At 39.9% G+C, this 27,222-nt stretch overlaps 2 protein-coding genes across 3 annotated transcripts; one reads left to right on the forward strand and one right to left on the reverse strand.

Annotated features, from left to right (window-relative positions):
- Nucleotides 1–1,571: 1,571 nt before the first annotated feature.
- On the reverse strand, nt 1,572–16,601 carry tax1bp1b (Tax1 (human T-cell leukemia virus type I) binding protein 1b). Of its 2 annotated transcripts, XM_070834978.1 has the most exons (18): nt 16,508–16,601; nt 13,938–14,131; nt 10,805–10,907; nt 10,238–10,428; nt 9,869–10,027; nt 8,715–8,863; nt 8,173–8,263; nt 7,292–7,477; nt 6,843–7,094; nt 5,981–6,151; nt 5,494–5,566; nt 5,128–5,246; nt 4,830–4,955; nt 4,172–4,258; nt 3,393–3,591; nt 3,137–3,300; nt 2,910–2,995; nt 1,572–2,630 (listed from the first exon to the last, which is right to left on the reverse strand). In XM_070834978.1, exons 2-18 carry the CDS (start codon nt 14,112–14,114, stop codon nt 2,432–2,434), a joined length of 2,532 nt encoding a protein of 843 aa, XP_070691079.1. In that variant the 5' UTR covers nt 14,115–14,131; nt 16,508–16,601; the 3' UTR covers nt 1,572–2,431. The 2 variants fall into 2 exon arrangements, with proteins under 2 accessions (XP_070691079.1, XP_070691080.1); XM_070834979.1 differs by lacking the exon at nt 4,830–4,955.
- Nucleotides 16,602–17,590: 989 nt separating this feature from the next.
- On the forward strand, nt 17,591–25,225 carry hibadhb (3-hydroxyisobutyrate dehydrogenase b). The gene is made up of 8 exons (XM_070835265.1): nt 17,591–17,669; nt 18,699–18,859; nt 18,970–19,079; nt 19,174–19,295; nt 23,243–23,376; nt 23,568–23,644; nt 23,746–23,902; nt 24,462–25,225. The coding sequence occupies exons 1-8, from the start codon at nt 17,600–17,602 to the stop codon at nt 24,618–24,620; spliced, it is 990 nt and encodes a 329-aa protein (XP_070691366.1). The 5' UTR covers nt 17,591–17,599; the 3' UTR covers nt 24,621–25,225.
- Nucleotides 25,226–27,222: the final 1,997 nt, after the last annotated feature.

Below are 27,222 nucleotides of genomic sequence, written 5' to 3' on the forward strand. Positions count from 1 at the left end.
ATCCTTATGTAGTTCACTGTTTTGTATTTTGCACATTTAAGCTATCATTTATCTATTTGACTTGTGTTTTTTTCAACATACGGTGCTCGTCAATGATGTTGTAGACTAAAGAATGGCCACGCCAAGTCACCAGTAGCCTTGTATGTACAGTTGGGCGTCCTGCTTTAACGGCAGCGTAAAGTCAGAGAAAAGTAAGGAAAGATTTGGAAGTTTTTTAGAGGAAACGTGCACCATTGTTTTACCTGTGTCTCAATTGAGCGTAAAAATGTGAACGAGGCAAATTTGGAAAAAAAAAATCAGAATGTGTGTGAAAAATCCAGGCTGAAAACTTTTGTACGTTTTATTCTTTATCAGAGTTAATGTTAAAAAATCAGTTGTTGGACATAGTTACTTTTCTTTTCATATCACAAGTATTCCAAACCCTTTTTCATCTGTTTTACTGCAAACACTTGTGTGTGAGCACCAAAGGATGATCTCAGGTGACGTTTGCAAGCATTTCAGCACCCCGATCCTGCCCAAGTGTTCTGATGACATTTATGCTGTTCGGTGGGATCATTGGAAATGTGTGTGTCATTAGCCCTAATGTTCCCGGTCACTTTCCTGAAAGCTTAAGCAGTTTTCCTTGCTACTTGACGGCGAGGAATCAAAGCACTTTTTGTAACAAGTTGCCAACAAATTAGGGTTTTTTTTGTTGTTTTTTTGCCAATATCTCGTTTCTGGTATATTGTGCAGTAGGTACCAAAACGAGGCAAAAGGCCTTCAGAGCAGACGTTTTGCTCCCAGGGAAAATGTACACCAAACCTCCAGTGTTTCCAGTATTGTGAGATTTCTGTATGTGCAGTAGTTGCCTTGAATTGTTAACCATTCCAGTCAGTACAGACCTTTGTATGACTTCATCTTGACAGACAAATTCATCTGAATTCAGACTTTTCACAGACGGCTCAGCCGAGACTGTCTGCTGTCCACCTACTCCCCGGTCTTGGTAAACCGTGCAAGTCCTTGTCTTGGATAGAAGGGGATCAACATTAACCATGTGTTTAGTACTCTTACATTTTCACAGTGCTACTTTTAGGCTGTGAGAGAAACACATGCAGCTCCTGCTCTGTGCCATAATGATAATGTGTCAGAAGAGTAGAATACTGTTTGATCCCAGATATAATGAATGCTAGATCATAAAATAACTGCCCCACAAGAATGGGGCTTTATCAACATTGAGCCATTAGCAACATCTTCACTGCATGGATGTTCGTGTTAAGGAACTTCAGTCCAATTATGAATTGTGACAGAATTGTACTGCCAGTATGGAGGAAAGTCTTTGATATAGTGTACAGTGAATGTATTGTTATGTGCTAAGTGCATTAAATTATATTTTCATATGTTTCTGGAGTAAAGAACAGTACAGTACAGTGTGTATGAAAAGGCTCAATCAGAGGTTGTTTGGAGAAGCTAATGGTGATGTACTGTATTTCTTCAAAAAGCTGCTTCATGTAAACTTTTGTTACATTTAGAATAAAAATTCCTCTGATGTGTGCCTACAGCCTCCCGTGTTATTCACTGCAACTGGACGCAGGTCGGTTTCAAACGGACTTTATTAGTTCATATTAGATACATGAAACTCACTTAACAAATGAAACATTTCTATGAAGGAAATAACTTAATGCTGTAAAAGAGGAGAACAAAAGAGGGAAATTTAACAGAAGCTCAGCATGCACTGATTAGCTGATGATATGAAGGTACTTAAGGATTCTGACACAAAAACCCAATTAAATAATCAAAACCAAAACAAAGGAAACCTAACATAATACAAATCTATATCATACACAAAGTATCAAGGCTTTCACAATATCATTGGCTTTAATTATTCTAAAATAGATGATCTGATGATATACTGTATATCATGTCTGAATGTTATCACTGAAGATTTCTCCCTGACTGCATATAGTGCACCAAGGCTGCTTTCTATAAAGAATGAGGAGATGACTTGTACAGTGATGTTTAAGGGGGGAACCATTTGGTCTGGATGTCTTAAATGTACGTTTGGTAAACACTTATCTCTTTCCCTGATTCGTTACGTCCTGTAGTCTGACAGATCTGTGAGAGCCGAGTCATTTTAAAGTCCATATTTATAGGTACAACAGTCTTATCCCCCTAAATTCTTCCTCAAATCCCAACGAAGGGAAATCTTTCATCTATTTAAAAAAAAGTTCTGATTTGCAAACATACAATAGCCCTGCCATGTACACTGAATTAGAATGTCGTTTCAAAATGTCACATCACCTCAAAATGTTTCTCTAAGTTGAAGTAACAAAGCGAAAGTCAGCGTAGTCCTAAAGAGTGGATCTTCACACCATTACATGCAGAAAAGAGTGCAGAGTGATTTGTTTCAGTGGTGACAGGAAGTAGGCAGACCGGATGTGCTGATTTTCTGTTTCTAGTCGAAGTTGAGCGGGTGGCCGTCAAAGTGAGTGAGAACATGGTTCTCGAACACCTTCTGGTCGCAATCCAGCGGGAACTGCTCGCTGCACATGGGGCAGATTTTCCAGTGGCTCTCCACATGCTCCTCAAACTTGCTCTGGTCATAGTTTGGCGGGAAGATGACCTCACACAGTGGACATCGCTTCATGTCCATGCTGAACACAGGAGGGAGCGAGAAGAAGAGAAAGGCAGGGAGAGAAAGCTCGTGTTAAGAACCAGTTGTGTGATGATGTGGGCAAACTAGGAGCGCGGGCTAATAAAGAGCATCTGTCTGATGCAACGTGGGTGGCCTGCTGCTTGACTAATACCAACAAAAGGGCGTTGTGTGGCAGAACAAACACTTTACACATGTTACAATGCACAGGTTCAGAAAATGTAGGGTGCGGCAAACTTGGACAGCATTTATGAGTGTTTCGGGCATGTGAGGGCAGTACCTGGGATCAAAGCAGAAGGCAGTTTGTCCATCATTCACAAATGGGCTGTGAGTTTCAGTTGCTGTGGGCTGTTCGTTGGTATTGTCCTGAGGAAGAAAAGTGCAGCATGTAGAAAAATCCACTCACATTTTTGGATATTTGAGACAAAGGAGAAAAAGAAGTCAGTTGTACATAACAGCCTACTGCACGTAGGAGCGAATACAGACAGCACAGTGTGAGAGGTTTACGTTGTTGTTGTTGTTGTTTTGCTTTTCTTCTGACTCCTCCTGGCCCTCTGGCCGGCTGTGGTTGCGGGTGGGTTGGATACACACCACGTTACTGTCCCAGGAGGGTGGGCCCACAGGGGGCAGCCTAAGCAGCTGGTCATCTGAGAACTCCTCATCTGCCTCATCTGCAGGGACAGAATTCACAGACAGCTACTGTAAATACAATGAATGACTTTCAACAAAAGGCATGCGTTACTTCCCTGAAAGGGAACCCAACCTTTTGAGTCTGACAGGGAGTAAGGGTTCCCAAAGTGCAGCTTGCTGGGGCTCTGAGAGACCAGCAGGGGGGTGGGTGCATCCTGGGCGTAAGGGACAGGGTACTGCAGGAATAAAGGCACACTGGACTGGATACTCTCCAAACTGGTTTTCTCACTGGCCCCCTGATCTCCCTTCCTGCTGCTGCCCTTCTGGAGCTCCTGGAGACGAAACAGCAGATTTGAAACAATTCTTCGTAACAACAAGGACCAGCAGCAAAATCGAATGCCACCATGGGCAACAATGTGTTCTCTGTGGAGCCACATATCCGTTCCCATGCCTCCCAGTCTGCCAAGGAAAGTAACATATTACTGCTACCAATCACACAGCAGCTCCTGAGCTGTGACTTCCCACTTCTTCTCTCTCACTCACACAGTTTAATTAGTGCCTTCATTAAAAAAGAAACTCTTCTCATTTTCAAAGGGAATGGGACGCTGTGTTTTATTGATGTTAGTTGCAGACGGCAATTTAATTTATAGTCTAAACCTCAAATTGGGTCATTCTGGTCCTCTTAGCTGTAACAGCATTACCTCGGAGCAATATTTTGGGTCAGTGTGGACCTTGCTGTGGTCCAAAGTAATGGAATGGAAAATAAGAACTCATTTACTTTGCTTCTACAATTAGAGGCATTTTAAACACAGACCAGATTGGGAGAGGGAAAATGGCAGAGGAATTACACTTTTCAGGGAATTTTTAGAGTGGAAGAAGTCTATAAAAGAGAAAATGAAAGCTGCCACTAACCCCCTCCAGTTTTTCCTTCTCCTTAACAACAAGTGTTAGTGTGTCCTTCAGCTCCTTCAGCTCCCGTCCCTTCTCAGCTACCTGGCTCTGAAGTAAACAAAAGACACAATAATAGAAGTATGAAGAGATATTTCCGTTTCTCAAACATCTGACATGCTGCTGATAGAAAAGTGCATTATTAAAATTCTCTCAGACCTCAGTGCTTGACATTAATTGATCACAGCCACAAAAGGCTTCCCCGAGCAGAGGGCTGATTTATGTACAATACTGCTTAAAGCAAAACAACCTGTTTGAATTCCTCAGAGACACTAAGCAAATATCCGCCTGACCTGAGCCAAGCACAGCATTAGCCAGGCAACTGGAGAGGGCTTCTCAGAGCCAAGCTTCGTTTGTCTCCTGAGCCTGACATAAACAGCAGTAAAATGTCGTCTCACAGATAGGCCCGCTCATAAACAACACTGTCAGAGCGACTGTGTTCAAGGGGAGAGATAGCATCAAAGGTTCAATTCCTGAGCAAGACCAGCCATACCCAACAGTAAAAACACAGTAAGTGTCCAAAGACAGACATGCTTCGAAGCAGCAGAGCACCACTGGCGGCGAATGGCCTGAATGCAGCGCTCAGTGTCTGTACTCTCTGCGGTCTGTAGGATGAACTGACCTTGTAGCGATCTTCCTCTGCTGCCAATTGCAGTTTCAGGCTCTCATTGGTCTTCAGCTGTTCCTTGAATTTTACCTCCATTTTAGCCAGCTCATCAGCAAACATGCAGCTACGCTCCTTCTCCTCCTGAAGAGCAGTCAGACATTAACCAATGCTCTTTTATTTCATTTTCGTATCTTTATCTTAGAAAATATCTTATAATGCAGAGAGCAGATACTGCATATGAAGCCTTTGGACAGCATACGTGTTTGGCAACAGGGTCTGAACATCTAATTTGGGGACATAAAAGGTTTCTTACCACCAGCATCTGCTTGCATTTCCTGTACTTGTCATTTCTGTCTGACGCCTCTCTGCTGATGCCTTTGAGCTTCTCCTGGATGATGGCTTCCAGCATGGGATCCGCAGAACCTGGACTCCCTGTGAGGAAAATGAAGGCAAGTCAGACAGTTTGCTGCAACCCAATAGCACACTTAAATGTGACATAGTTACAACCCACCAACATACAAGTATATCGCAGTTCAAAATAAAACTGTTGATTGATTGAGAAATTACACTGATGTAAGCTTTCACAAAATTATCAACTTTATCTGAAATACTGATTGCAGTTTTAATTGCAATTATTCACTTCACAACTTATTATGTGGCACAGTTAAATACAACGTACCTGGCACTGATGTGTCTGGACTCACTGATGCAGGGATAATTGTGGCCTCTTGTGCTGAGCTTCTCTTCACCTCCTACAGACAGAAACATTTAAGTGTTGAAAACTGGTGCAGGCACGAGATACATACATGGATACACGTGGGGTTCAGTAGAAAAAACCCAGAGTAAACCGAAAAGGTGTCCAACTGAAAACAATTACAATGTGACATTTTACAGCAGATTAGAGTTTTGTGTATTTAATGAAGTTTGCATATTCATTCCATGACATTAAAATGTGCATGTTTTAAACCGGCACAACTAATGCTGATAAAGGTGAATTTGAATAATCTAGTTAGTCAATAAATTAGCAACACAGGCTGAGGAGAAGCCAAAGGACTCTGAGGGCATTTAATGAGATGTGATCTGCAGGCGTAGTGTTAGAGAAATCTAATTCTAATTCTGTTCTTTCACTTGTTAGGGACAAGTATGAAATATCTGGTGGGACCCACCCCTTGCTGTTCGGACAGTCTAAGCACTTGTTTTTGCAGTCGTTGACACTCCTTGTATTTCTCTTTGTAGTGTTCTGCAGCCATGTGCAGCCGCAGCTTCAGGTCCTCCACCTCTCTCTGCAGCTCTGCAACAACAGCTGGGTCTGCAGCAGCTTCTTCTTCCGCTTTGGCCTGTTGACGAAAAACATTACAACAGATTCAGACAATCAGACACCATGATACAGTAATGGAAATAGATCATTCTATTAATAGCACCTTTATGATCGTAAGTAATCATCTACAGTGTCTATTAGCCTTTTATAATGAAGGGATACTATGAAATGAGTCTTCAGTAAAAACATGGTGATTAATAAAAAGCTTTCGGAATATGGAAAGGTCATGTATACCAGGAAACTGGGAATGTTGTGATTTAGTTAAGATCTGACAACGTCTCACTTTGGAACGTATTACAGCCTCCTTCAAATGCAGGGAAAATAAAATTCCCTGTGAGAGGGGCTTTTTGTTTCTGTTTCCATTATCTTGCTCTTCTTGCTCACAGGCTTCACCAAAACATACTATACATGGACAGATGTGGTTGGATGATTATTTACAGTAATATTACTATATTGTTTCAATACAGTTGTCCTGTGGTGAAATAATGTTACTGTGATATGCTGTGAAATTTAAATCCTACTATTTTATATAAGTTATTTTTTCTGATTGATATTCTGATACATTGAAAATTAAAGGTTTTACTATGCTCTCATATCATCTAGCCCCTGCTTACCATTATATTAAACATGTTTAGCAATGAGGGTGCTGCCTAATTTAAAATGGTAATTAACTGAATAAAGCCTGTTTGCATATTGATTATCATCCTTACAGCCTCCTGCTTGGCCTCTGCCTTCAGCTGCTCAACCAGGCGCTCCAGGCGGACGCACTGGGCCTGAGCTTCAGCTTTGGCCTGGCGAAGAGCATCGGCCTCCAGCTTCATGTGGTAGAGTTCAGACATGGTTCGGTCGCGGGTGCTAGAGGCGTCCCTCAACTCAGCGGCTAGCAAGGCGGACTGCTGCTGGTTGGCCTGGAGCTGCTCCTCCTTCTGCCGCAGCTGCTCCTTCAGGGCCTTTATGTCTCCCTGCCAGAGAGAAACATGTCTTAGATTAAGGTTTTTTTAAATGTAGTAATGTCTTTATAAATCTCTTATTATGTATTATTATTCTTTTTCCCTATTCTTGGTATTACTGATCTTCAAATTATCATATGACATTAGAACTCATCCAGTTAACTCCTATATAGGACAACTTTGAAGCTTTGAAACTAAATTCTTTGTACCAAGGGGGGAACTTTGGCCAGGATCTCTCTGTACTGTTTCTCCTTCTCAGTGAGGCACGCCTGCAGGCATCCCACCTCCTCTTTAAGCTGGGCAATGGTGTTTTCCTTGTTCACGTCCACAGACTTCAGCATCTGCAGCTCTGCACTCAGCTTAGTGTTCTCCAGCTCCCGGTTTTTCAGGTGAATCTGGTGTCCACAGAGAGATCCGAACACATGCCCACACACACACAGAAGAGGTTATAAAACACGAGAAGTTATAAAACATAAAGTCGTTGGCTTCTGACTCATTTATATAACACCCATCACAATCATGTACCAAAGAGCATATGACTATTAAAATAAATGTTGCATGACCTCAATTACAAAACTGAGATTGAGACAGGCCTATAAAGTTGTGTAACAGCCCCAGTGTGATGGCGCATGTTAAAATAGGTATGGGTTTTTGGCTCCATTTCCGTGGCGACAGTACAGTATGTGGCACTCCCAGTTCCTGTGCAGTTGCTCACCACAACAAACACACAGAAGCACCAGATGGACCAGAGGAAGACAGAATAAGGCATGCCCTGTTTAGACTAAATGTTTGGGCAACTGTATGCAAAATAATCACAGTAACAAAAAGTGAAAAACAGAACCAGGAGGCTGGACCTCAAATTTGGGGGAATATAATCTGGCAAAAATACTGTTAACTGTACAGACTGTAAACATCTCACTAACATAGCAGTCAGCCAAAACAATGGTAAGACATAATGATCATGTTACATGGCAGTACCTAGATGTTTCCTTCCTTAATCTTTATGTGATAACACAGCAGGATTAACACCAGAGCAAAAACCGACTCTTATGAAGAAATACAAAATGCATTAACAACACCAGGACATTACCTTGTAGAGTTCCTTCTCATCTTTCTCATTCTTGAGATGAGAGTCAAGTGCCTCCTTCTCTGTCATGAGTTTCTTCACTCTATCCTTAAGACTAGAGAGAAAGTCATACAAAAAAAATATATATATCTTAGTCACTGATTGTATCACCCATGATCACACTGTACATGTTCTCTATTATGCTCTTGGTGTTTGTTCTGGTTTTCTGCACCACAAATAAAACAAGCTGCTGGCAGAAAATATGAAAAGGTTACCAGCTTCTTGACTTAGCAATATGTTACACATAAAACAAGAAGATGTGACTATCACAAGAGCGAGCTGTGCTTCCTCCTGTGTTGATATTACAGCTAAATAAAGTTTCATGTTGATACCTAAAGAAACTCATTTACACACAAATCTCACAAATTTGCTTAAAGCGACAAAAAAACAGTGTCAATCTGGTGAGTTTACACAAGTTATTCTAATGGGTTGAATATGTGATTAACAGGTAAAATTCTCTGTGCATGTAGCCAAAACCTGCAACAACCTGTCCATTCTGGACTCACCTGTCCAGCTCAGTTTCCTTCTGTAGGCCCTTCTGGGTGACTCCTATCAGATCCTCCTCCAACTGTATAACTCTGGCTGTGGCCTCCTCCAGTCTTCTCTTTACCTCCTCTTTCTCCTCTAGCAAGGCCTGCGAAGAATTCTGCACCTCCTGGGAGACAAGAAAATACAATGCTGTAGAAAGTGGAGTAAAATTTGAAGGAAAAAAAAAAAAAAAAACCCAAGTAAAATATTGGAGAAACAGCTTTAGTTTGGTAATTTGCATGATCATATGAATTGCTGAATGAATGAATCACTCTGTCATAAAATGAAGAATTTACTTCAATTTTCGCCAAGACCCACTTAAATTTAGACGCGTTAAATTCTGACATAAATAATTGTAGCTTCGGTAGTCGGCCATTATGATCTCTGTCTTTGATTCTAATCTTGAGGAAAATTTATGCGAAACATTAAAAGTTTATTGTGTTTGAAATTCAAGTCTAAACCAAAATGAACATTATGCCTCCATGCTGTGTTTTCAAACTTGAAAGATTACATCAAAAAAGCAAAAGGAAATTATTCTTTTACAGTTTGTTTATAGACAGAATTTTAGAATCTTTATATTCACACCACATAAAAAAATCATATAAAAGTATAGTCATAAAATTAACAGCCACAAAATCTGTAATCATGTTTTCATCTGAAAGCCATTTTAAAACCAGGAGATTTATGGCGGCGGACGGAAATATGAATTATTACTGACACTGCTCTTAAGACTTAATGTTATGCAATAAAAAAGTTGAATTACAACTTTGATAATACAGACATTCATATGTGTCAGAGTGTGATTTATAATTGTAGTGGATCACGAGTTCGAACAGCTCTGCATGTCTGCATGTCTGCAGTCTTTCGCTAGGGGGTGCTAAGAGACTGTTTGGCCACATGTAAAACCATCCTTCAAACTACTGCAAGAACTCAAAAAGTGCATCAATCATATCATTTTACACATTTAGCTGCTTAATATATAACTAAGAACAACTATATTATACATCAAAAAAACAACAAGGCCTTTTGATTCAATGACAAAACAACAACAGCAACAGACATTTTCCTCCTCTCCTTACTGTCAGCACTCCTATCTTCCCTCAAAAATGGATTCAGTCCATTCTCAGCTTACTTGGTTCTCTCTTCTCAGTTGCGCGCAGGTTTGTTTCTCCTGCTCACACTCCTTCTGCAGGCTCTCCTTCCCAGCCTCCAGCTGCTCTTTCTCCTGCTGCAGTCGGGCCATGTTTCTGACCAGCTCCTCTTTCTCTCTCTGGGCTTCTTCCATCTTTTGCTGCAGAGAAAGATTGAAAGAATTGTTCATGGGCTATTTCACATAATAATTTACTGTACCAACAACACACCACCATGCTCAATTAGGATATCACCACTGTACATGATGCCCTTATCAAACTTAACATAAAATCAGAGAATAAATTCACCATTCTGGACCTTATAGTGAAATAAGATCTGACAACACTAATGTATTGAGTGGCATCTGTACCTCAAGGAAGCCAGCTTTGGTGGTGACCACCAGGATGTCAGAGTTGCATTCATCCTCAACAGTCAGCAGCTCGTCCTCTGAAGGGCTGTTGGCACGAAACAGGAATGGCGTGCTGGCTCCCCGGATCTCCCCTTTGTGGGTCACATAACAGAACTGGTAGAACTCGCCGTCGTCATTGGGCACATAATATCCTGGGGAAGAATGGCATCCAGTCAGTGAACTCAGAGTACAGAAGTAAAGAAAAGCAAAGCAAAAAAAAGCCTCCACAACCCTGAACTCACCTCGGTCTTTAGTTTATCTTAAAATGCATACTTATTCCAAGGTTACAAGTGCTAACAACTTTCTCCCCTTTGTGTCTCTCCACATATTAAAAAGTAGGATAAAAGATTAAAAAAAACACATTAACTGAAATGTTATTAACACCAGAGGAAAGGTCTGTGGGAATATTTCTCCATTTAACTCTATCCACTGATTTGGTATTTAAGTTTTAACAATCCCCTGAGCAGCCCTCAGATATGCGGTTATTAAAAGGTGTCAAAGTTATATAAAACTATGGTATGATCTTACCCTGAAAGACCACTGTTCTGTTCACTGCGGTGCCTTCCACATAGTTCTCAGGGAGAGGCGACCACAAGAATGTGTAATAGTCCCTCGCTGTGCTCCAACCAACCTGTGAGACATTGTGGGGAATCCATTCAAGCAGACGTTTTCACCACATCAGTGTAGGATAATAACAATGGAGGATTAACAGGGAGACTTCCTAGAATCCACACAGTGCCACTTCCAAAATATCTCAAGCTGGTTTATTATAGTAATCATAGGCTTTTCAATCTATGTTGGGATGATAGTGTAAGACCATGCCCACTAAGTTTTTCATAAAATAAGAAAAACGATAATGTCTGTAAACCACCCCAAATCCTGGTCACCACATGCACGTGGCCTGGTCCTGGTCATGAACAAGCTGAACCGTGGAAATGTAGCTACAACTCACTTCTAACAGGAAGAGGAAAATAGGTGAAAATTTTATACATAAGTGACTTGAAAATGAAAACCAAAATGTAATTATACGTATTTTATGTGTTGTTAACTGATGGCTGATGAGGGGGGAGTACAAAAAATACATCCATAACTTCAGACCAGTGCCATAAAACTGTCAAACAAAATCAGAGTCACATTGAGGTGGCTGGCTCTCGGTGTGCGCACTAAGGCGCACACACGCATCCACAACAAGCCCAGTCAAACCAGCCTATTGCACCAGTCTCTGAACACAGAGAGTTTTTCCCATATCATATTTTAAATGTTTGCACAGACAGATCACATTTAAATATATCCTGCTGCAACAGATGTTGCTTTTGTAGTCTTCTCCAATATCTTATTTTCTCACCTGTGAACAAACAGCCTACAGCTACAATACTGCAAGTGTTCATCGGAGCCAGAGATAGAAGGCCCTGGTGCTCCAAAACCCCCAGTTGTTACCAGTGCAGTTCCAGCCTCCAGCAGTAAAGAACAGGAAGCAATTAAAACATGCACCTAGTTAGTGAGTGTCATTACTGAAGGCTAGCCCTTACCAGTCCACTCATTAGAGGAGCAGAGGTGGTGGTGGGCGAAAAGTCTGAGAGGAACTCTTTCACTTAGAACAGACCGGTCTGCCATGTGTATAAATGGGAGAGGAGGTAGAGACGGTGTAGAGCCATCATAAAATACTGAACTGATGACAAAGTGATAGCAGAGGCAACACAGCAAGAATACAATCTCCAAAGACATACAAGCAGTTGGAAAGTGTGACCACTGAGCCATGCAACACAACATGTATTTTAGGTAATTCAGGATATTTCACTTGTACTCCTGCTCTTCTGCAAGAAAGCTGCGGGAGGTAATGCCTGTGTGCCTGCTAGGCTGTGTAAATTCAAGAGCAAGTTGTTCATGAATCACAAAGAGAAGTTTGCTCGGAGACAGGTTAATCATAAAGCTGTGCTTGCTTTCTCCTGGGCCACCCTGACAACCTGTCCCAACAACATTCCTCCATGAAGGTGAGAACATCTTGCATCACGCAGCCTGGTAAATGTTCCAACATCAAAGGGCCAAAGCTGCTTTTGTCCATGAACGAGAAAATGTTTCCTATTTATCAACACAAGGATATTTAGTTTTTCTTTGACTTGCCAAGTAAAAATGTATAATTTAACCGTGTTAACGTTATTTTAGGTTGACATGCGAGAGCATCCTTTAATAATTAGAAAAAAAATATATTTTCAATACAGTCAAGTAATCAAACTTATAATTCATTGACCCAACTTCCTGACAGTTTACCACATTTCAACTGACTGAGCCATAGGACATTTTCCAGTCTAATCTGCATCAGTTACTATCTGGAACATGCACTACATTCAGATCAAAACCCTAACAATTAAATCAAAACCCCTATTAAAGGTGGTAGCACTCTACGGCATCTACGGCAGAATTTGCCCTGTTTGAGTCAATACAAACTACATGTGCATTAAGAAGTTTACACTGATGCTCAGTGTTTTCAGGTATCTCTATGCATTCAAGTGTAAGAGCTTGGCACCGAACGTCTCATCTGTCAGCACCGCCAGGAACATTTACAAGATTTACGGCCCTGCACTCAGCCTTTTCCAGCTCAGCTATGTGTTTTAGAGGCTCGAGAAATTAGTTAGCCAGTTGGTGCCTACCTTGAGGCTAAACACAATGCGTTGTGGCATCCAGCTGTAACGGAGTGCTGATCAAGTATTCAAATAGCCTCAAGACATTACTTGATCTAACTCCAGTAGCCTAACATGACCTAATATCTCAGTAAGGCTTGGCCAAAAACTCTGTATACATCCATTTCGCACATCCACAAAACTGTAATAGCACAATAGCACACATAAGTATATGGGTCATTACATTTTTCAGACACAGAGTAAAAATAAAGTTTGCATCAATGTTACAAAGACAAGAACAACTTAAATCTCTGTTCAGCTACACTGCAAGTTTATCTTAGCTGGCTTGATGGCATTACAGTACGCTAAAAGAATCAGAGCATCATAGAAGTATAATTCTTACTCTCAGCACATTCAGGCCGAACGCAACATGAACAGAGAGCCATTAGTTAGATTTTTTTTTTGACCTGGTGTGATTTAATCCCAGCTTCCATCTTATCTCTGGCACATAAAAAGCATGTTTGTCAAAAGAGCTTGAGGTCATATGCCTCTGTCTACATCCAGGATTCACTACAGAAGAGGCTAAAATAAATTACTGCCACTGTATTGGATTTAATGTGCTCCTATAACAAGATCCATGTGGGACACTCAAGTGTGTGGTGGGGGTCAAAATGCTCCATTCCAACTTGCATGCTCATTTTTCCAACAAACATGGCAATGGCAGCAATCGCAATCTCACAGTTTTTTCTCACCACTGAATTAATATGTTCTTTCCACCTTTTTAGCAAAATACCAGTCCTGTACTTTCTGCAAGATAAAATCCTGAAGCATAGCTGCTATGTGTACGCACAGATAAATAGATTTTAAGTCATGCTTAGACAGCCAAGACGTCGTTATCATACATTACATTTGAGATTTATCTTCCAACAAATCATAAACAATATTCTGTAGTTATTTAATCACAATATTAATTAATATCTTTATGTTTTTTTGTATAAGTTTTCTTCAAAGGCCTTGACAATACATTAAAGAGGGTTATTCACCTTAAATATGCCAACCCAGTCCTTTGGATGGGGTTTGATGAACTGTGTCAGGGTATAGTGGCACTCCAGTGCAGCATGGGGCAAGTAGCTCTTCCCCACATTCTGGAAGATGACGTGGGCAAAGTTTGATGTGTCCATGTTGTTGCCTAATAAAGTCCCGTCCAGGAACAGTGCCATAAATCACTCAGCAGTGGCTACCAATGAAAAAGACAAGCAACAACATATATAGTTAGGAAAAAAAACACAGTAATCACAGAGACAACTAAAATATCATTCTTATTTATCTCAGTAACATTGCTAACTTCATATATTTCAGAGTGGACACATATCTTCATTTTACTTTAGCTAACCATTTTTGATATTCAAACAGAGCAGTCAGGTCAGAGCAGGTCAGTTTTCAGTTAACACAATCATTATTTATGGATAAGGAATCTGCTGTGGTTTCTAAATACAACAAGTCTATCAGGCAATCATTTAATCCTTCACAGAATGCCAGAAAGTGAATGGACATTTCTACCTTAAACTGTGAATCATATGGTGTTTATTGTGTCATGGATATACTTTCCTCTGTTCAAACTTTATATACAACAAACAGATATCAGCTAGTGACAGTACAAGGTGATGGCTAATACCATAATACCGAGATAGCTTTGATTGTCTTTTATTTTAAGACAATTTGTTGAAGTCTTGAATAGATTTGTGGAGGAAATGAATATAAAGAACTTTAAAGTTTTGAAGCAGCAGTTTCTAGTGAAGTGTTGGAAAAGATGGCATGTTTGAAGCACATGTTCCCAATTAGAAATGTCTGATTTGAAAGAACTTTAGAAAGAAAAGAATTTTAAACAAGTGTACAAATTTGGCTAAGATGTAGGACTATATGCCACTCAGTTAGTGGATGTGTGCCTTCTCCTTGTGTGAGTCAGTTTAGTCTCACAGGGACTGATGGGAAGTCCTTGTAAAGATGTAAAACTCCAAATTTGCCAACAGGAAGTTGCTAAAATCACCAGCAAAATGGTCATGTGTGAGTGGGAAACCCAGGAAAGGTCTATGACACCCAAGTTTATTGATGGACAAACAATTCACTTCCAACACATGATGGACAAACAATGCAACACGTTAATGGTACCATCATTATCGATAATTTGTCTGTAACAACTTCTGTAGTATTGGTGTCTGTCTTACGCCAATTCCACTTTTTAGTGGCCCTTTAATTAGTCTAACTCATGTGATATCTTTACCTACGACTGACGACCACATGAACACAAATTTCTAATAAATGTGACATTGTAATGTCACATTTCACAATTTCAAGTGCTGAAACACAGTTACACTGATAACACCAGTAAGCATGAAAGTAATTATATGATATGGTGTTCTCAAGATTCAGGTGCAAGACCTATCCTCTGTGGTGTAAATAATATCTGCTATTTTCTACTAATAAAGTAGACATAAACTGCACTGGTCTTTTTCCTTTACACAAGTATGCATCTTTCAGATTATTATAGTTTTACAAGGTTTTGAAAGTAATATATTTATGCCCCTTCAATACCCTAGCCAGCATTTAAAAGTCAAAACATACAGGATGGTACACTTTATACACAATAGGCTCTAATGTGAATTTGTTCCCAAATAATGTTATGTTCCTGAGCTGGCTTTTTATGTTTAATTTTTACGTTTTAGGGTTATAAGAAAATGACTGTCAGCAATGATGAAGCACAGCTTAGTGTCACTCTTATGTAAGTACACTTTACACCTGATACATTAAGACTTTACCTCTAAAAGGTTACATTCATTCTTATTTGAGTCATAACAGCTTTACTTTTAGCACTATTAGTAGCATCAACAGCTATATTAAATATACCTGAAAATAAAGGTGGCACATCATTCACGATGAATCAGACGACAGAGGGGAGAACCCCTTCTTGATACAAATGACCTTTATCTAAACTTAGCACACATCCACATGATGAACGTGAGCTCGACTTCAGGGTGGGTTTTCCATTTGGGCCTCAGCTGACATAATTTTGTTCGACGTAATTAGGCCTATGGCAGCCAAAGCACAGTCCTCCGATCATGATCGGAAACTCGGAACACTGTTGTCATTTACATTAATCACATAGATTCTGTTGTATAAAGTTGAATAAAAAATTTGGCAAAAGCTGACGGTGATGGCTGAAATATAACTAAGTACAAGCTACGAGGCGAGGCCTAATGTGAAGACATTGAGCTTATGTTGCTAAGTTAGCTGTGCGGCTAGCTAGCTAGTTAACGTCAGTTACATACTTTACTGGACAACATCACGCGTTAACCGCAAGGCAAAGAGATGTTTGTTCCTATGGACCAAACAAAATGTTCACATTAACTAGGTAAACACACAGTGGTATAACTGTAACAACGCCCTTCACGATAAACAGAGGAGCTAACTAACGTTAGAGAGCACTGCTACCAACTGGAGGACAAGGTTAGCTAGCTAACATAAACAGCTAACACGAGGCGACTTCTAAAAACACGTGTCACCGAGGTAATATCGACAACCGTAGTGTTGTACATGAAATAAACCTTAAACATACCCAGTTGCCATGTTGAACTGCAGCTGAAACCCGAATGTATCATAAAAACAATTGTTGACGCAGTTCAGTGCTTCCCCTCGACCCTCTTCCTGGAATAATAACAACATTACGTCATTTCCGGGAAGGCGGCCTCCTCGGGAATCCCAACAGTCTGAAAAAACTGGAAACAATGTGATAACTTCATATAACAGACAGCGAAACAATGATACAAAGAATAAACAGGCAGATTGTGTAGTTTTTAGATGGCACAATGTGAGCAAGGGTTATGATGAAGATTATATTCAGGATATCATCAGTAATTTCTTTTCTGTAAGCAGTGATGGAAGTAGACCTACTTACCATGTACTGCTGTTCCATTATATTTTAGTACCAAATTTTACCTCTCACCTCACTACATGTAAAAATAATACAAGCAACTATAACATTAGGACATTAAAATGTCAGTGATATGATTAAACGATGAAATATGTGAATGATGAATAGTTATACCTTTAGCTTATAATATTTAACTACTTTTTTGCAGATTCCATGGTTCAGGTTTTGCACATTATTGCACAAACTGTAGGCATGTGGCTCTTTCTTTTCAAGAATAGGCTTGTTTATCCATATTTTTTTCTTGTTGTGAATGTTTTTATTTCAATTTCATTTTTCTTGATTAGCTTTACTATTTTGCCTTACTATGTTTATTATAATAATAATAATAATAATAATAATAATAATTATTATTATTATTATTATTATTATTATTATTATACCATGACAATTTCCTCAGTTTGACTTATATGGCGTATATGTAAACCTATTGTGATTCTTTTACTGAAGAGCAGCTTTGAATGCAGGACCTTTGCACTCATCTTCATGTCAAGTCATTAATATGAACACTGTACTGTAAGTATAACAAGTCTATCTACTGATATTTAACCACGTAGGCCTGAGTATGTGTGAATGTATAAATATATCCAAGGCCCTCCCCTCCAGCTGACTGGCTGAACTTGGGAGGCCGTGCTTCGCCGATCTATTGTTTGATTGGAGGAAACATCCGCCATTAATTTACGTACTCCACGTCACACGTAAGGTCAAGAGGAAAGAAGCATGGCCGCTGTGTTGAGAGGGTCTCGATATCTAGTTGGAGGGTGTTGCAAGCATGTTGACTTTGCATTTGGTAAGGAGATGAAACTACGGTTGTGGACGCGTTGTGCACGTTCCCGCGCTTATTGCAGACGCTCATGTCGGTACTTAAAGGCTCTTGTGTCACGAAAACAGCACTTTTGCTTGAAATGTTAGCAGTGAAGTTTGAGTTCGTGTTCGCTAGACTGGACTTAGCTGCTCCTGCAGGGGCTCCAGCTCTCACTGTGCTGTTTAAGAAGCTTTTCTGTTCAAATTACGAGTTGTTTGCGCGCCGGGTCGCTTGTCTGAGCTCTGTATTTACAGCCAAATGCGTCTCGACCACAATGTTTGAGTGTTTGTGTCCCACTGTGTGTGTGTGTGTGTGTGTGTGTGCGTGCCTGATGTTGCTTTAGATAAAGCACATTATGTAATATAAGTCACCGTGCACTTTGCCATGGCAGATTCTTTGGTAAAGCATGGAAACGCTTCGGAGAGGGACAAACTGAGGATCACATTCATTTTAAATGAAAAAAATCAAATCCACTCCCAAAAGTTTATGTATCTTGCTCCTTTTAGGCTGCACAAAAAGTGTTATCGTTTGTATACATTAGTTTGTGAGTTTACTTGTGAGTTTACTCACAAACTAATGGTAGTACAACAGAAACAACAGCCTTACAGCACACTTTTGTCCTAGTAAGTTCTTTCTTTAAACTTACAATATGCACACTAATCTTTTAAAGTAATGTGCTCTTATCAAGAAATAGCAAAGTAAATATTGGAAAGTCTTGAGCTGGGTGCTATTAGATCAGATGACTTTGCCACTGAAGGGCAATTGCATTTGAATTTAAAATATCCAGGGGTGACATGTTTAAATTTAAACATGGCACCCCTGGATATTTTAAGACATTGCATCCTAACAAGTCTGTTAATAACTTGGGTCAGAGAAGTTCTTCCATTTTAATTATTTACAAAATAAAAACCTATCGATGCTACACAAACATTGTGACTAATGACAAGGATCTTTGTCTTTGAATATGTAACAAACGGTGTCTGATGATTGATCGACTTGGCCATTATGTTGTAGTCTCCACAAGGTCTATGGCCTCGAAGACACAGGTGGGGTTTGTTGGTCTGGGTAATATGGGAAACCCGATGGCAAAGAACTTGCTGAAGCACGGATATCCGGTCATTGCTACGGACGTTTTCCCAGAGTCCTGCAAGGAAGTGCAAGAGCTGGGTGCACAGGTAGGAGTGTAAAATGTACACAAGTCTTAAATTAAAAACAGTTTCCATGTGTTTTTTTTTTCTTTCTGATCTTACCCCCTGATTCTGTGTGATTTTGTTTTTTTTTTCAGATTGTGGATAATCCTGCTGACGTAGCAGACAAGGCTGACCGCATAATCACCATGCTCCCCTCTAGTCCCAATGTCATAGATGTGTACACTGGACCCAATGGCATTCTCAAGTATACTTCGGTTTCTCTTTCAGTACATTTATAATAACCTCATGGGGTTAGGTCCGTTTCTAACTCGTGCACTGTTTGTTATTTTTTCCCACAGAAAGGTGAAAAAAGGCTCTCTACTCATTGACTCCAGCACCATTGACCCAGCTGTTTCAAAAGAGATGGCGGCTGCTGCTGAGAAAATGGGGGCAGTTTTCATGGATGCACCTGTATCAGGAGGTAAGTTTTACGTTTTTGATTGCGATATTGGTTGTGTAATATATTAGACTTCGCTGTCTAATCTTGAAACACCTACACTCAGTTGTGAGTTTAGTAGGTAGCCTTTGCTAAAACTAATGTCTGGGCGGCTGTGGCTCAGAGGCAGAGCGGGTAGTCCACCAATCGGAAGATCAGCGGTTCCAGTCCACATTTCTTCTTTCTTTGGGCAAGACCCTGAACTCCAAACTGCTCCTGAAGCATAACTTTACTGTGTGAATGATTAGTTCCCTTGTGATGGCAGGTTGGGAAAGTATGAATGGGTAATTGTGAATGTAGTGTAAAAGTGCTTTGAGTGATTGGAAAAGACTAGACAGGCGCTGCACAAGTACAGTCCTTTTACCCTCCAAGAAGCTCCTCACAAAGGTTATAATGTCAAGTTTTTGTTTAAACTGTTTTAGAGAGCTCTTGATTCAATTTAATGGTATTCTGCAGGCTGTTGAGCTGTGAACTATATTACATTTTATAGAGAGTGTGTACTTTTGAGAACATACCATATCTGTTAAAATGTTTTTAACAGATATGGTACTCCTATGGTAAAAACGATCTTCCCAGGGCCCATGGTGACATTGTTTTGTTATACCAACAGTCCAAAACACAAAGATGTTTAGTTTACTACCATGGAAGTCTGACAAAACCAGAATATATTCAAAGTTTAGAATTTTTTTGTCATTTCTGCTGTAAGAAAGTTACTTAAGCTGTTAATCACTTATCAACATAGTTGCAGATGTATTTTCTGTTGCTCGATTAATCAACTAATCATTTCAGCTACACTATTGGAAAGGTAGACTCAACAGTCTAACTTTCCAATATCATGACCTCTGATGTGTATCACAGTACTGGTAATGTGTGTGCAGAATGCAGGGAAGGGATTCTTACTTTTGGGACAACATGTTATCTAAACTCACCAGCTGCCTTAATGTTATGTTGAGTTGAACTTTAAATGGACGTCGGCATTTCTGCACTCATTTTTTCAATAGTGGCAAATCCAGTATTGCTGCTAATGTCGTTTTTTTTTTTCTGACGTTACTGTTGATAAAGTGCACCATCAGCATTTATCTAAGATGAGGAGGAGGAGCAGCTACCTGCAGAAGTGTTTCTAGCTGTAAAGTATGTGCTCTCTGACTTTCCTGGGGGTCCACACAGAAAGTTTGTTTGAACTTGGCCTCGTCAACGTCAAGACGGCCACTTTCTTTGAATTGATTTTGGTCCATTTTACAGCCGGGCCCTAAAGATTAGTGATGATTTATATGCTTCCGTCCTGTGGTAGTGCATGTGGATTAAAGTTGTCCAGCTTTCCTCCTTGAACTTGTGTGTGTGTGTGTGTGTGGTGGCGGCAGCAGTTTAACTAGTGAATTACATTTCATACTTTGATACATCCTGTCAATCACCAGGCTTTAGCTTCAAAATGGCACATCTCCAGTGGTCAGACAGAAATTAAAAGAAGCACAGTGGGGACTGATAGTGACTGTGTAATCCAGTGTGGTTAAAGCTTAAACTTGAAAGCGCACATGGTGGTGGGGACATAATTGAGTCAGCATGTGTCTGATGGTTGTTTCTTCGTGTGAGAAAATGTAAGGACCAGAGGAGTTAACTGCCATCTTTACTTTTTCCTCAGACTGAAGTGCTTATTTTACCAAAGGCAACAGTAGAAGTCTGAAATAATTGACTGGTGGTCTGGTGGTAAAGAAGAGAAATATGGATCAAGAACAAACGTCGTATGTGGTATTTTCCCCCAGAGGGTTTATATTGTAGCATGTTTCAGTATCCCTCATCAAGATACTGAAGCCCAGGTGAACAGTTGTTCTCTGACCGATGAGCAGGTTGCCACCTTGCGTCGTATCCGCTGTTGTCAGTGTATGATTGATGTGTGAGTGTAGTGTAAAAGCACTTTCAGTGGTCAAGAAGACTAGAAAGGAGCTATACAAATACAGTCCATTTGCCTTATTTGGTATGGAGCGACAACTCAGTTTTCTAGTAGACCGCCCGGAAATACTAAATTGATTAAGTTTGACAAATATGTCTGCTGGTTTAATGTTGGCTAGATTAGTTTATTTTTCTCCGAAACACTCCACAATTCCTTAGATTGTAAACGGCGCCCCTCTAATTTCAGGTCTCACTTCTTTCTTTAAATGTGTGGGTGAATTTTTTGCACAGTTGAGACGAATGTTTCCACTGGAGAAAATCCACAAACCCACTTTTCACAGTTTTGGTATTTTAACTAAAGGCTGCATCACTTGCACATGTGTAGCATTTGTCCCACTTAAGAATACCCTTTTTTGTCTGCTTTTGAACCATGAAATGGACATTTGGGTTTTATGTTTTTTTTTGTGCTGTGAGGGTATGTTGTATTTTACTTTTGAGTTGCTGCATAGATAAATGGGCAAATTGTGTTTTGCTAATGTCATATTGAAACAATTCAAATGACCAATCATAAAGTCAATAATATGAAGTTGTATAGCTGTTAATTACTGTTCTCCATTTTTAAATAATAACCTCCTACCTCAGATTTATTTTCCATCCATACTGTATGTCACTGTCTTCACACTCTTGAAGACTGAATGTATCAACTTCTACAATGTGACCAATCACACTGTATTTCCAAATATCATTCTTTGAATGGCAGAAATCTTTCTGTCTGTTTGACACATTTTAACTATTGTTAAATCTTGCTACATTTATGTTTTTTTAATTACCGTTATAACAGGAGTTAATGGCTTCAAAATTCATACTCAATGTCTTGGCTCGACTGCTGTAACTCCCACCTGTCCCACAGCCCTTCTAGATTCCAGTTAGTACCAAATGCTGCTGGCAGAACGCTCCTGAGGACTAGGGAGGTGGAAACATGTTACACCCATCTTGGCCTCTCTCCATTGGCTTCCTGTAAACGTTAGGATTAATTATAAGTCTATGTTGTTTAATTTCTTGGCACCCATGTGTCTTGCACCTGGTTATTGTATATCACTGAGCTTTTAACCCTATGTGAACCTGAATGCACCGTGAAATGTACAAATAGATCCAGACACAGCTGCTCCTAAATCTAGGCAAGGGCTGACCAAACTTTGGACAGACCTCCCAAGTGACGCCACGCTATTGGATATTGTCCTTACTCAAATATTTTATTTTATTATCATTATTTTTTTTTAAAAACAATATCCTGTCAGTTGTCTTTTAATATCTACTTAGCTGCCGTGTTGATTCCCTATTTATTGTATATTGTCCAAAATGTGTTTATTTTGTATACAATCAGACACAATTATAAATATATATCATTGCCAAAGGGGTGTTCTTTTTGTTGGAACACCAATTTCGCCAGTATTAGTGTTCTTTTTATTTTATTCTGTTTTATTATCTGCCTTTTTATTAGAGATTCGATAGCACAGAGATATAGAGCTGACAAGAAATGAGTGGACTGCAACAAAGACATTTAAACTTATAGTATATAATATTTATTTCCTTTACCCCATGTAGTATCACGTGAAAATATTCTGGCTGTAATGCACATCCACGTTCCCAAGAAAGCTTTGGGACTCAGGAGGATAAAGGGCAGTGGCACCGAGTATAAGGAGCCATGACTGTTGTCAAACAGTTAAACAAAACACTTGGCTTGGAGACAATAAAGATAATATGAGCTTCAGTTTAAAGTGTTGAAAGAAATGACGCTTTTCTTGTTACTACATGAAAACATTTTCCACACTATGCCAAACATGCACCATATAGGACGGTAGCTCCTTCCAGCCACTGTGAGCCAGCTGCTGTGATTAAAAAGGGTAACTTTGAACTAATTCACAAGTTTCCCTTTTGTTCATCTGATTTCAGTTGCTAAAACTTTCAGAAAATCACCATATACCAACCATCTCTGCAGTCTTACAGATGATTCAGTTGATGTAAGCATAATTTCCCATCCCCAGGTGTGGGTGCTGCCAGTTCGGGTAAACTGACTTTTATGGTTGGAGGAGCAGAGGAGGAATTTACTGCAGCCAAAGAGCTCCTCAGCTGCATGGGAGCAAATGTGGTGTACTGCGGTCAGGTTGGAACTGGACAGGTATGAGCACATATTTTATATTTTCCAGAAACTGCAATGACAAATGTATTTTGTTTTAGTTTTTTTTTGGTTTGTGTTTGTTTGTTTGTTTTTTTCAAATTGTTTACTTAAATCAAAAATTTAAGTTGTTAAATATGAGTAATCCACATGAAGTTCAGGTTATTGAATATTAACATTCTGTTTTGTTTCAGGCTGCTAAAATCTGTAACAATATGCTTCTAGCTATTGGAATGATTGGGACTTCAGAGACAATGAACTTGGGAATCAGGTGAACACATTAAAATAACAGCATATGCAGTCATTTTTCAATCATGACCACAGTAGCTTTGCACTTTGTGTCAGTAAAATGGAATTTGCCTTCACTCACAGACTTGGTCTCGATCCCAAACTGTTGGCCAAGATCCTGAACATGAGTTCAGGTCGATGCTGGTCCAGCGACACCTACAACCCTGTTCCTGGGGTCATGGAGGGAGTCCCATCTGGGAATAACTACCAGGGAGGCTTCGGCACCCAGCTGATGGCTAAGGTCAGTTTAATGACTTGTTACACCTTCCTGAACTGTACGTTCCTGCATTTCATTAGAGCTTTAGTGGTACACCTTTTAGGTATGTGCATTTTGACCGCGTCATCACAAATTTGAAAAAATAAAAAGCATTTTATGTCCATAAGAGTTATGTTTCCTCTACTAAGTTTGGAGAAATCATTTGTTCCTAATATCCATAATATTTTTAGGACGAAAGACTATAAAAATGTGTTCATTAAGTGGATTTGTGTCATTCATATCCTCTTTATGTATCAGATCCATTGTGAGTCAGTCAGTCAGGCTCATTTCTGTGTCATATGTTCTGCATGTGACGGGGGTGTTTTTTAAAAAAAAGAAATTTCTATTTTAGGTGGCACCACTTAAAATGATGCAGTGAGCTATTCAGCAGGAGTTTACATCCCCCCTTAGAAGGGAATCAAGCCCATATTATTACAACATAGAAAAAAAATCTTTGCGGTATGTGGACTGGTGGTTTTTGGGTTTAGAGTTTAATTTTCTGCTCTGTTGGTTTTTCATATGTATGTTTGCTTTTCTTTTTCAGGATCTAGGTCTCGCACAGAACACAGCCACCAACACAAAGACTCCTGTCCCTCTCGGCTCCTTAGCCCATCAGATCTACCGTATGATGTGCGCCCGCGGTTACGCTAATAAAGATTTCTCCTCCGTATTCCAGTTCCTGCGTGAGGAGGAGGGCCAGTAATGTCAGCCTCCACACCGTCCACAGCCTTGCCAGCCCTGGCCCTGCACAGGACTAACATAGTGTAGTTAGGGTGTATTTCGCCCTGAGGACTTTTTTTTTTTTTTTTTCTTTCTTTTTTTTTTTTCTTCTCAAAGTTGTGAAAGACATGAAGCCAACAGAGCTCCAACACAACCTAACAGATCGTGTGTGCACTTCACTCCTGCTGGAAATCGTGTTTCCTGTGTGATCTAGCCTTTTTAAAAACGCAACACTCCTTTCAGTTTTAGAAGTATGTGAATTGTCAGATATACAGAAGATGCAAAAAACTTAGCAGACTATCACGCAGTGGCAGCTCTGCAGATCCTGCTACTTAAAATGCAAAGAGTTTGGGAAGCTGTGATGTTAAGAGGACAATTAGTTTGTTTTTCAAGGCTGAACAGCTGCAAACACAGTTTAGTCTCCACATATTTATCTATTGTTTGTGATCATTTCTTTACGTTGCCGTTATTTTCTGTTCATGGGGGTTACTTCTCTCAACAGTGAAACTGTTACTTTGGATAAGAGTGTCATATCATATCCTGATAGGAAATAAAGACAAATCGTGATGTAAATCATCAGACAATTAATTCACCACTTTCCTTTGGATTCAATTTTTCCATCTGTGAATTTGAACTTAAGTGAAATATAAGCATACCTTTTTAAATCTGGAAGTGCCATAAATTCTGTTTTCTCGGTTTAACTCTCAGATTCAAAGGGAAGAGCTTTATGTGGACGCTGCTTAAATGACTGAATGTATGCAGCGCGTAAATGCAGCCAAACACCAGACGCAGAGGATGATGGATACTTATTCTCGCAACGAAAATGGCAATTTAAATTCTAAATGTATCGTATTTGGACAAGCATTTTGCCTCGTGTGCTCACTGATGCCGTGCACACGATAAAATGCTGCAGGAACAGCCTTGGCTACAGAAACGTGAGGCCAGAGCTGCACGCGATTTTCTCCAATTAAAGACCACGTCAACTTTTTTTTTTTCTCTTAAAACTCAATTATCCAACACCCCCTGCCCCACTGCTAGAATTTAATCTCTGATGAAGATTATGATGTTCATAATGCATATTTCCAATCGAACTGCAACTGTGAAACAAAGCTGTGACTTGAGTGTCCCATCATGCAGCCAGCTTTACTGTTTTTGGGACGCGGACCACTCCTCTATCCGGGCTTTAGGCCAGACCAGGAGGGCGGCACGTTTCTGATCTAGTTTGCCAAGAGCCACTGAGGGGCCAAGGTGCCACAGGTCAGGCGATCACAAGACAAACCCATAAAAAGTCCATTAAGCACTGTAGGCTAAGAGCCCTGTTGTCATCTACTTGATAGGTACTGCAAACAGAGCAGCACTTTGGTCTCAGGCCTCCAGCAGACACACACACACACTCTCATACTCATACATACATACATGCATGCATGCATTGCATACATACATACACCCAGCCTGACATCATCTGCTGCAGCGCTGCACGTCATCCCTCCTGCCTCTTCACCACATTTGAATGAGCTGCATTTTTGCATATAGGCACATATTGCATATGCGCATCAGCCAAAAGACTCATCCAGTCTTCAAGTTGGACCGAGTGTGGATGTTTTATCCAAACACTGAAGACTTGTCACAAAACATCTTGGTTTTTTTTGCCTGTTCCAAATGCAACAAAGCGAAGTTTTTAGTTTGCTTTTCCATTTTGCGTTGGGAGCAACGACAGCTTCAGTTTGCTATATTACAAAATACACGTGTATATATTCTGCTTTTTAAAGCCTTGTAAATCATTAGACCAAAACAATCAAACTTACTGCAATCACAACATTGTCGATACAATAATCAATAATCAGTTTTTATTAAGTCCGAGTCCGGTTTGCCGTCATAGATACACTTTCATCTGTATTCATTTTGAATGAGCAGAATTATTTCAGAGTAATTGTACAAACTGTAGCATGTTAGTTGTAAACTGGCGCAGCTTTTCGGCTTTCATTTAAAGAGACGAGTGATAATTAAGAGTATAATTAAAGAGTGTAGAGATCCACGTCGTTTTCATTCTTCCTGTCTGAGCCCGTAGCACTCTGGTTTATCATGGACTAGTTTTTGAAGAAACTGAAGTAGCTTCATCTTGGCTCACTGGCACATTTGCATGTAGGCTAAGAGGAGAAGACCCGTGTGTGTGTGTGTGTGTTGACGGCACATTTAATTTTTTTTTGTTAAAATGACTTAACTGCTGAGATAATAACCAGCTGCTGTGTAGGTACAGAAAGACAGCTGCCCTCCAAAGTGTGAACAACATGGCTGAGGTGATTCCCGTTCAGCCAATACTCTTTTTCTTAATAAGTTTCATGCGAAATCTAAGAAAGTGACACGTATTTTCCATCCAAAGTGTAATGTGTTATAGTTGTAATTAAAAAAAAAAAAAAAGTCGGTTATCAACAAACAACAGTACAATAAAAACAAAAATCAGACAAACTATTCAGTTACATAAAATATTGTGGCTTTTCCCTGAAATGTAGACCACTGCTCACTCCTGCCTACAAGCCATGAACTTGGGCCATAAAGATTTACAGCCTCAAAAGGTGGGAAAACTC

The sequence above is a fragment of the Pempheris klunzingeri genome, chromosome 8, assembly GCF_042242105.1.
Source record: "Pempheris klunzingeri isolate RE-2024b chromosome 8, fPemKlu1.hap1, whole genome shotgun sequence".
NCBI classification, from domain to species: Eukaryota; Metazoa; Chordata; class Actinopteri; order Acropomatiformes; family Pempheridae; genus Pempheris; species Pempheris klunzingeri.

What these genes read in the sequence shown, in the direction of transcription:
- tax1bp1b (XM_070834978.1), bottom strand. Translation starts at nt 14,114, where the DNA reads ATGGCACTGTTCCTGGACGGGACTTTATTAGGCAACAACATGGACACA. An exon ending in TGGCCAAAGTTCCCCCCTTG is followed by an intron (nt 7,095 to 7,291) that starts GTACAAAGAATT and finishes TCTCTCTGGCAG; the next exon opens with GGAGACATAAAGGCCCTGAA. An exon ending in CAGAGGAAGATCGCTACAAG is followed by an intron (nt 4,259 to 4,829) that starts GTCAGTTCATCC and finishes TGTTTACTTCAG; the next exon opens with AGCCAGGTAGCTGAGAAGGG.
- hibadhb (XM_070835265.1), top strand. Translation starts at nt 17,600, where the DNA reads ATGGCCGCTGTGTTGAGAGGGTCTCGATATCTAGTTGGAGGGTGTTGC. An exon ending in TGCAAGAGCTGGGTGCACAG is followed by an intron (nt 18,860 to 18,969) that starts GTAGGAGTGTAA and finishes TTTTTTTTTCAG; the next exon opens with ATTGTGGATAATCCTGCTGA. An exon ending in GCACCCAGCTGATGGCTAAG is followed by an intron (nt 23,903 to 24,461) that starts GTCAGTTTAATG and finishes TTTCTTTTTCAG; the next exon opens with GATCTAGGTCTCGCACAGAA.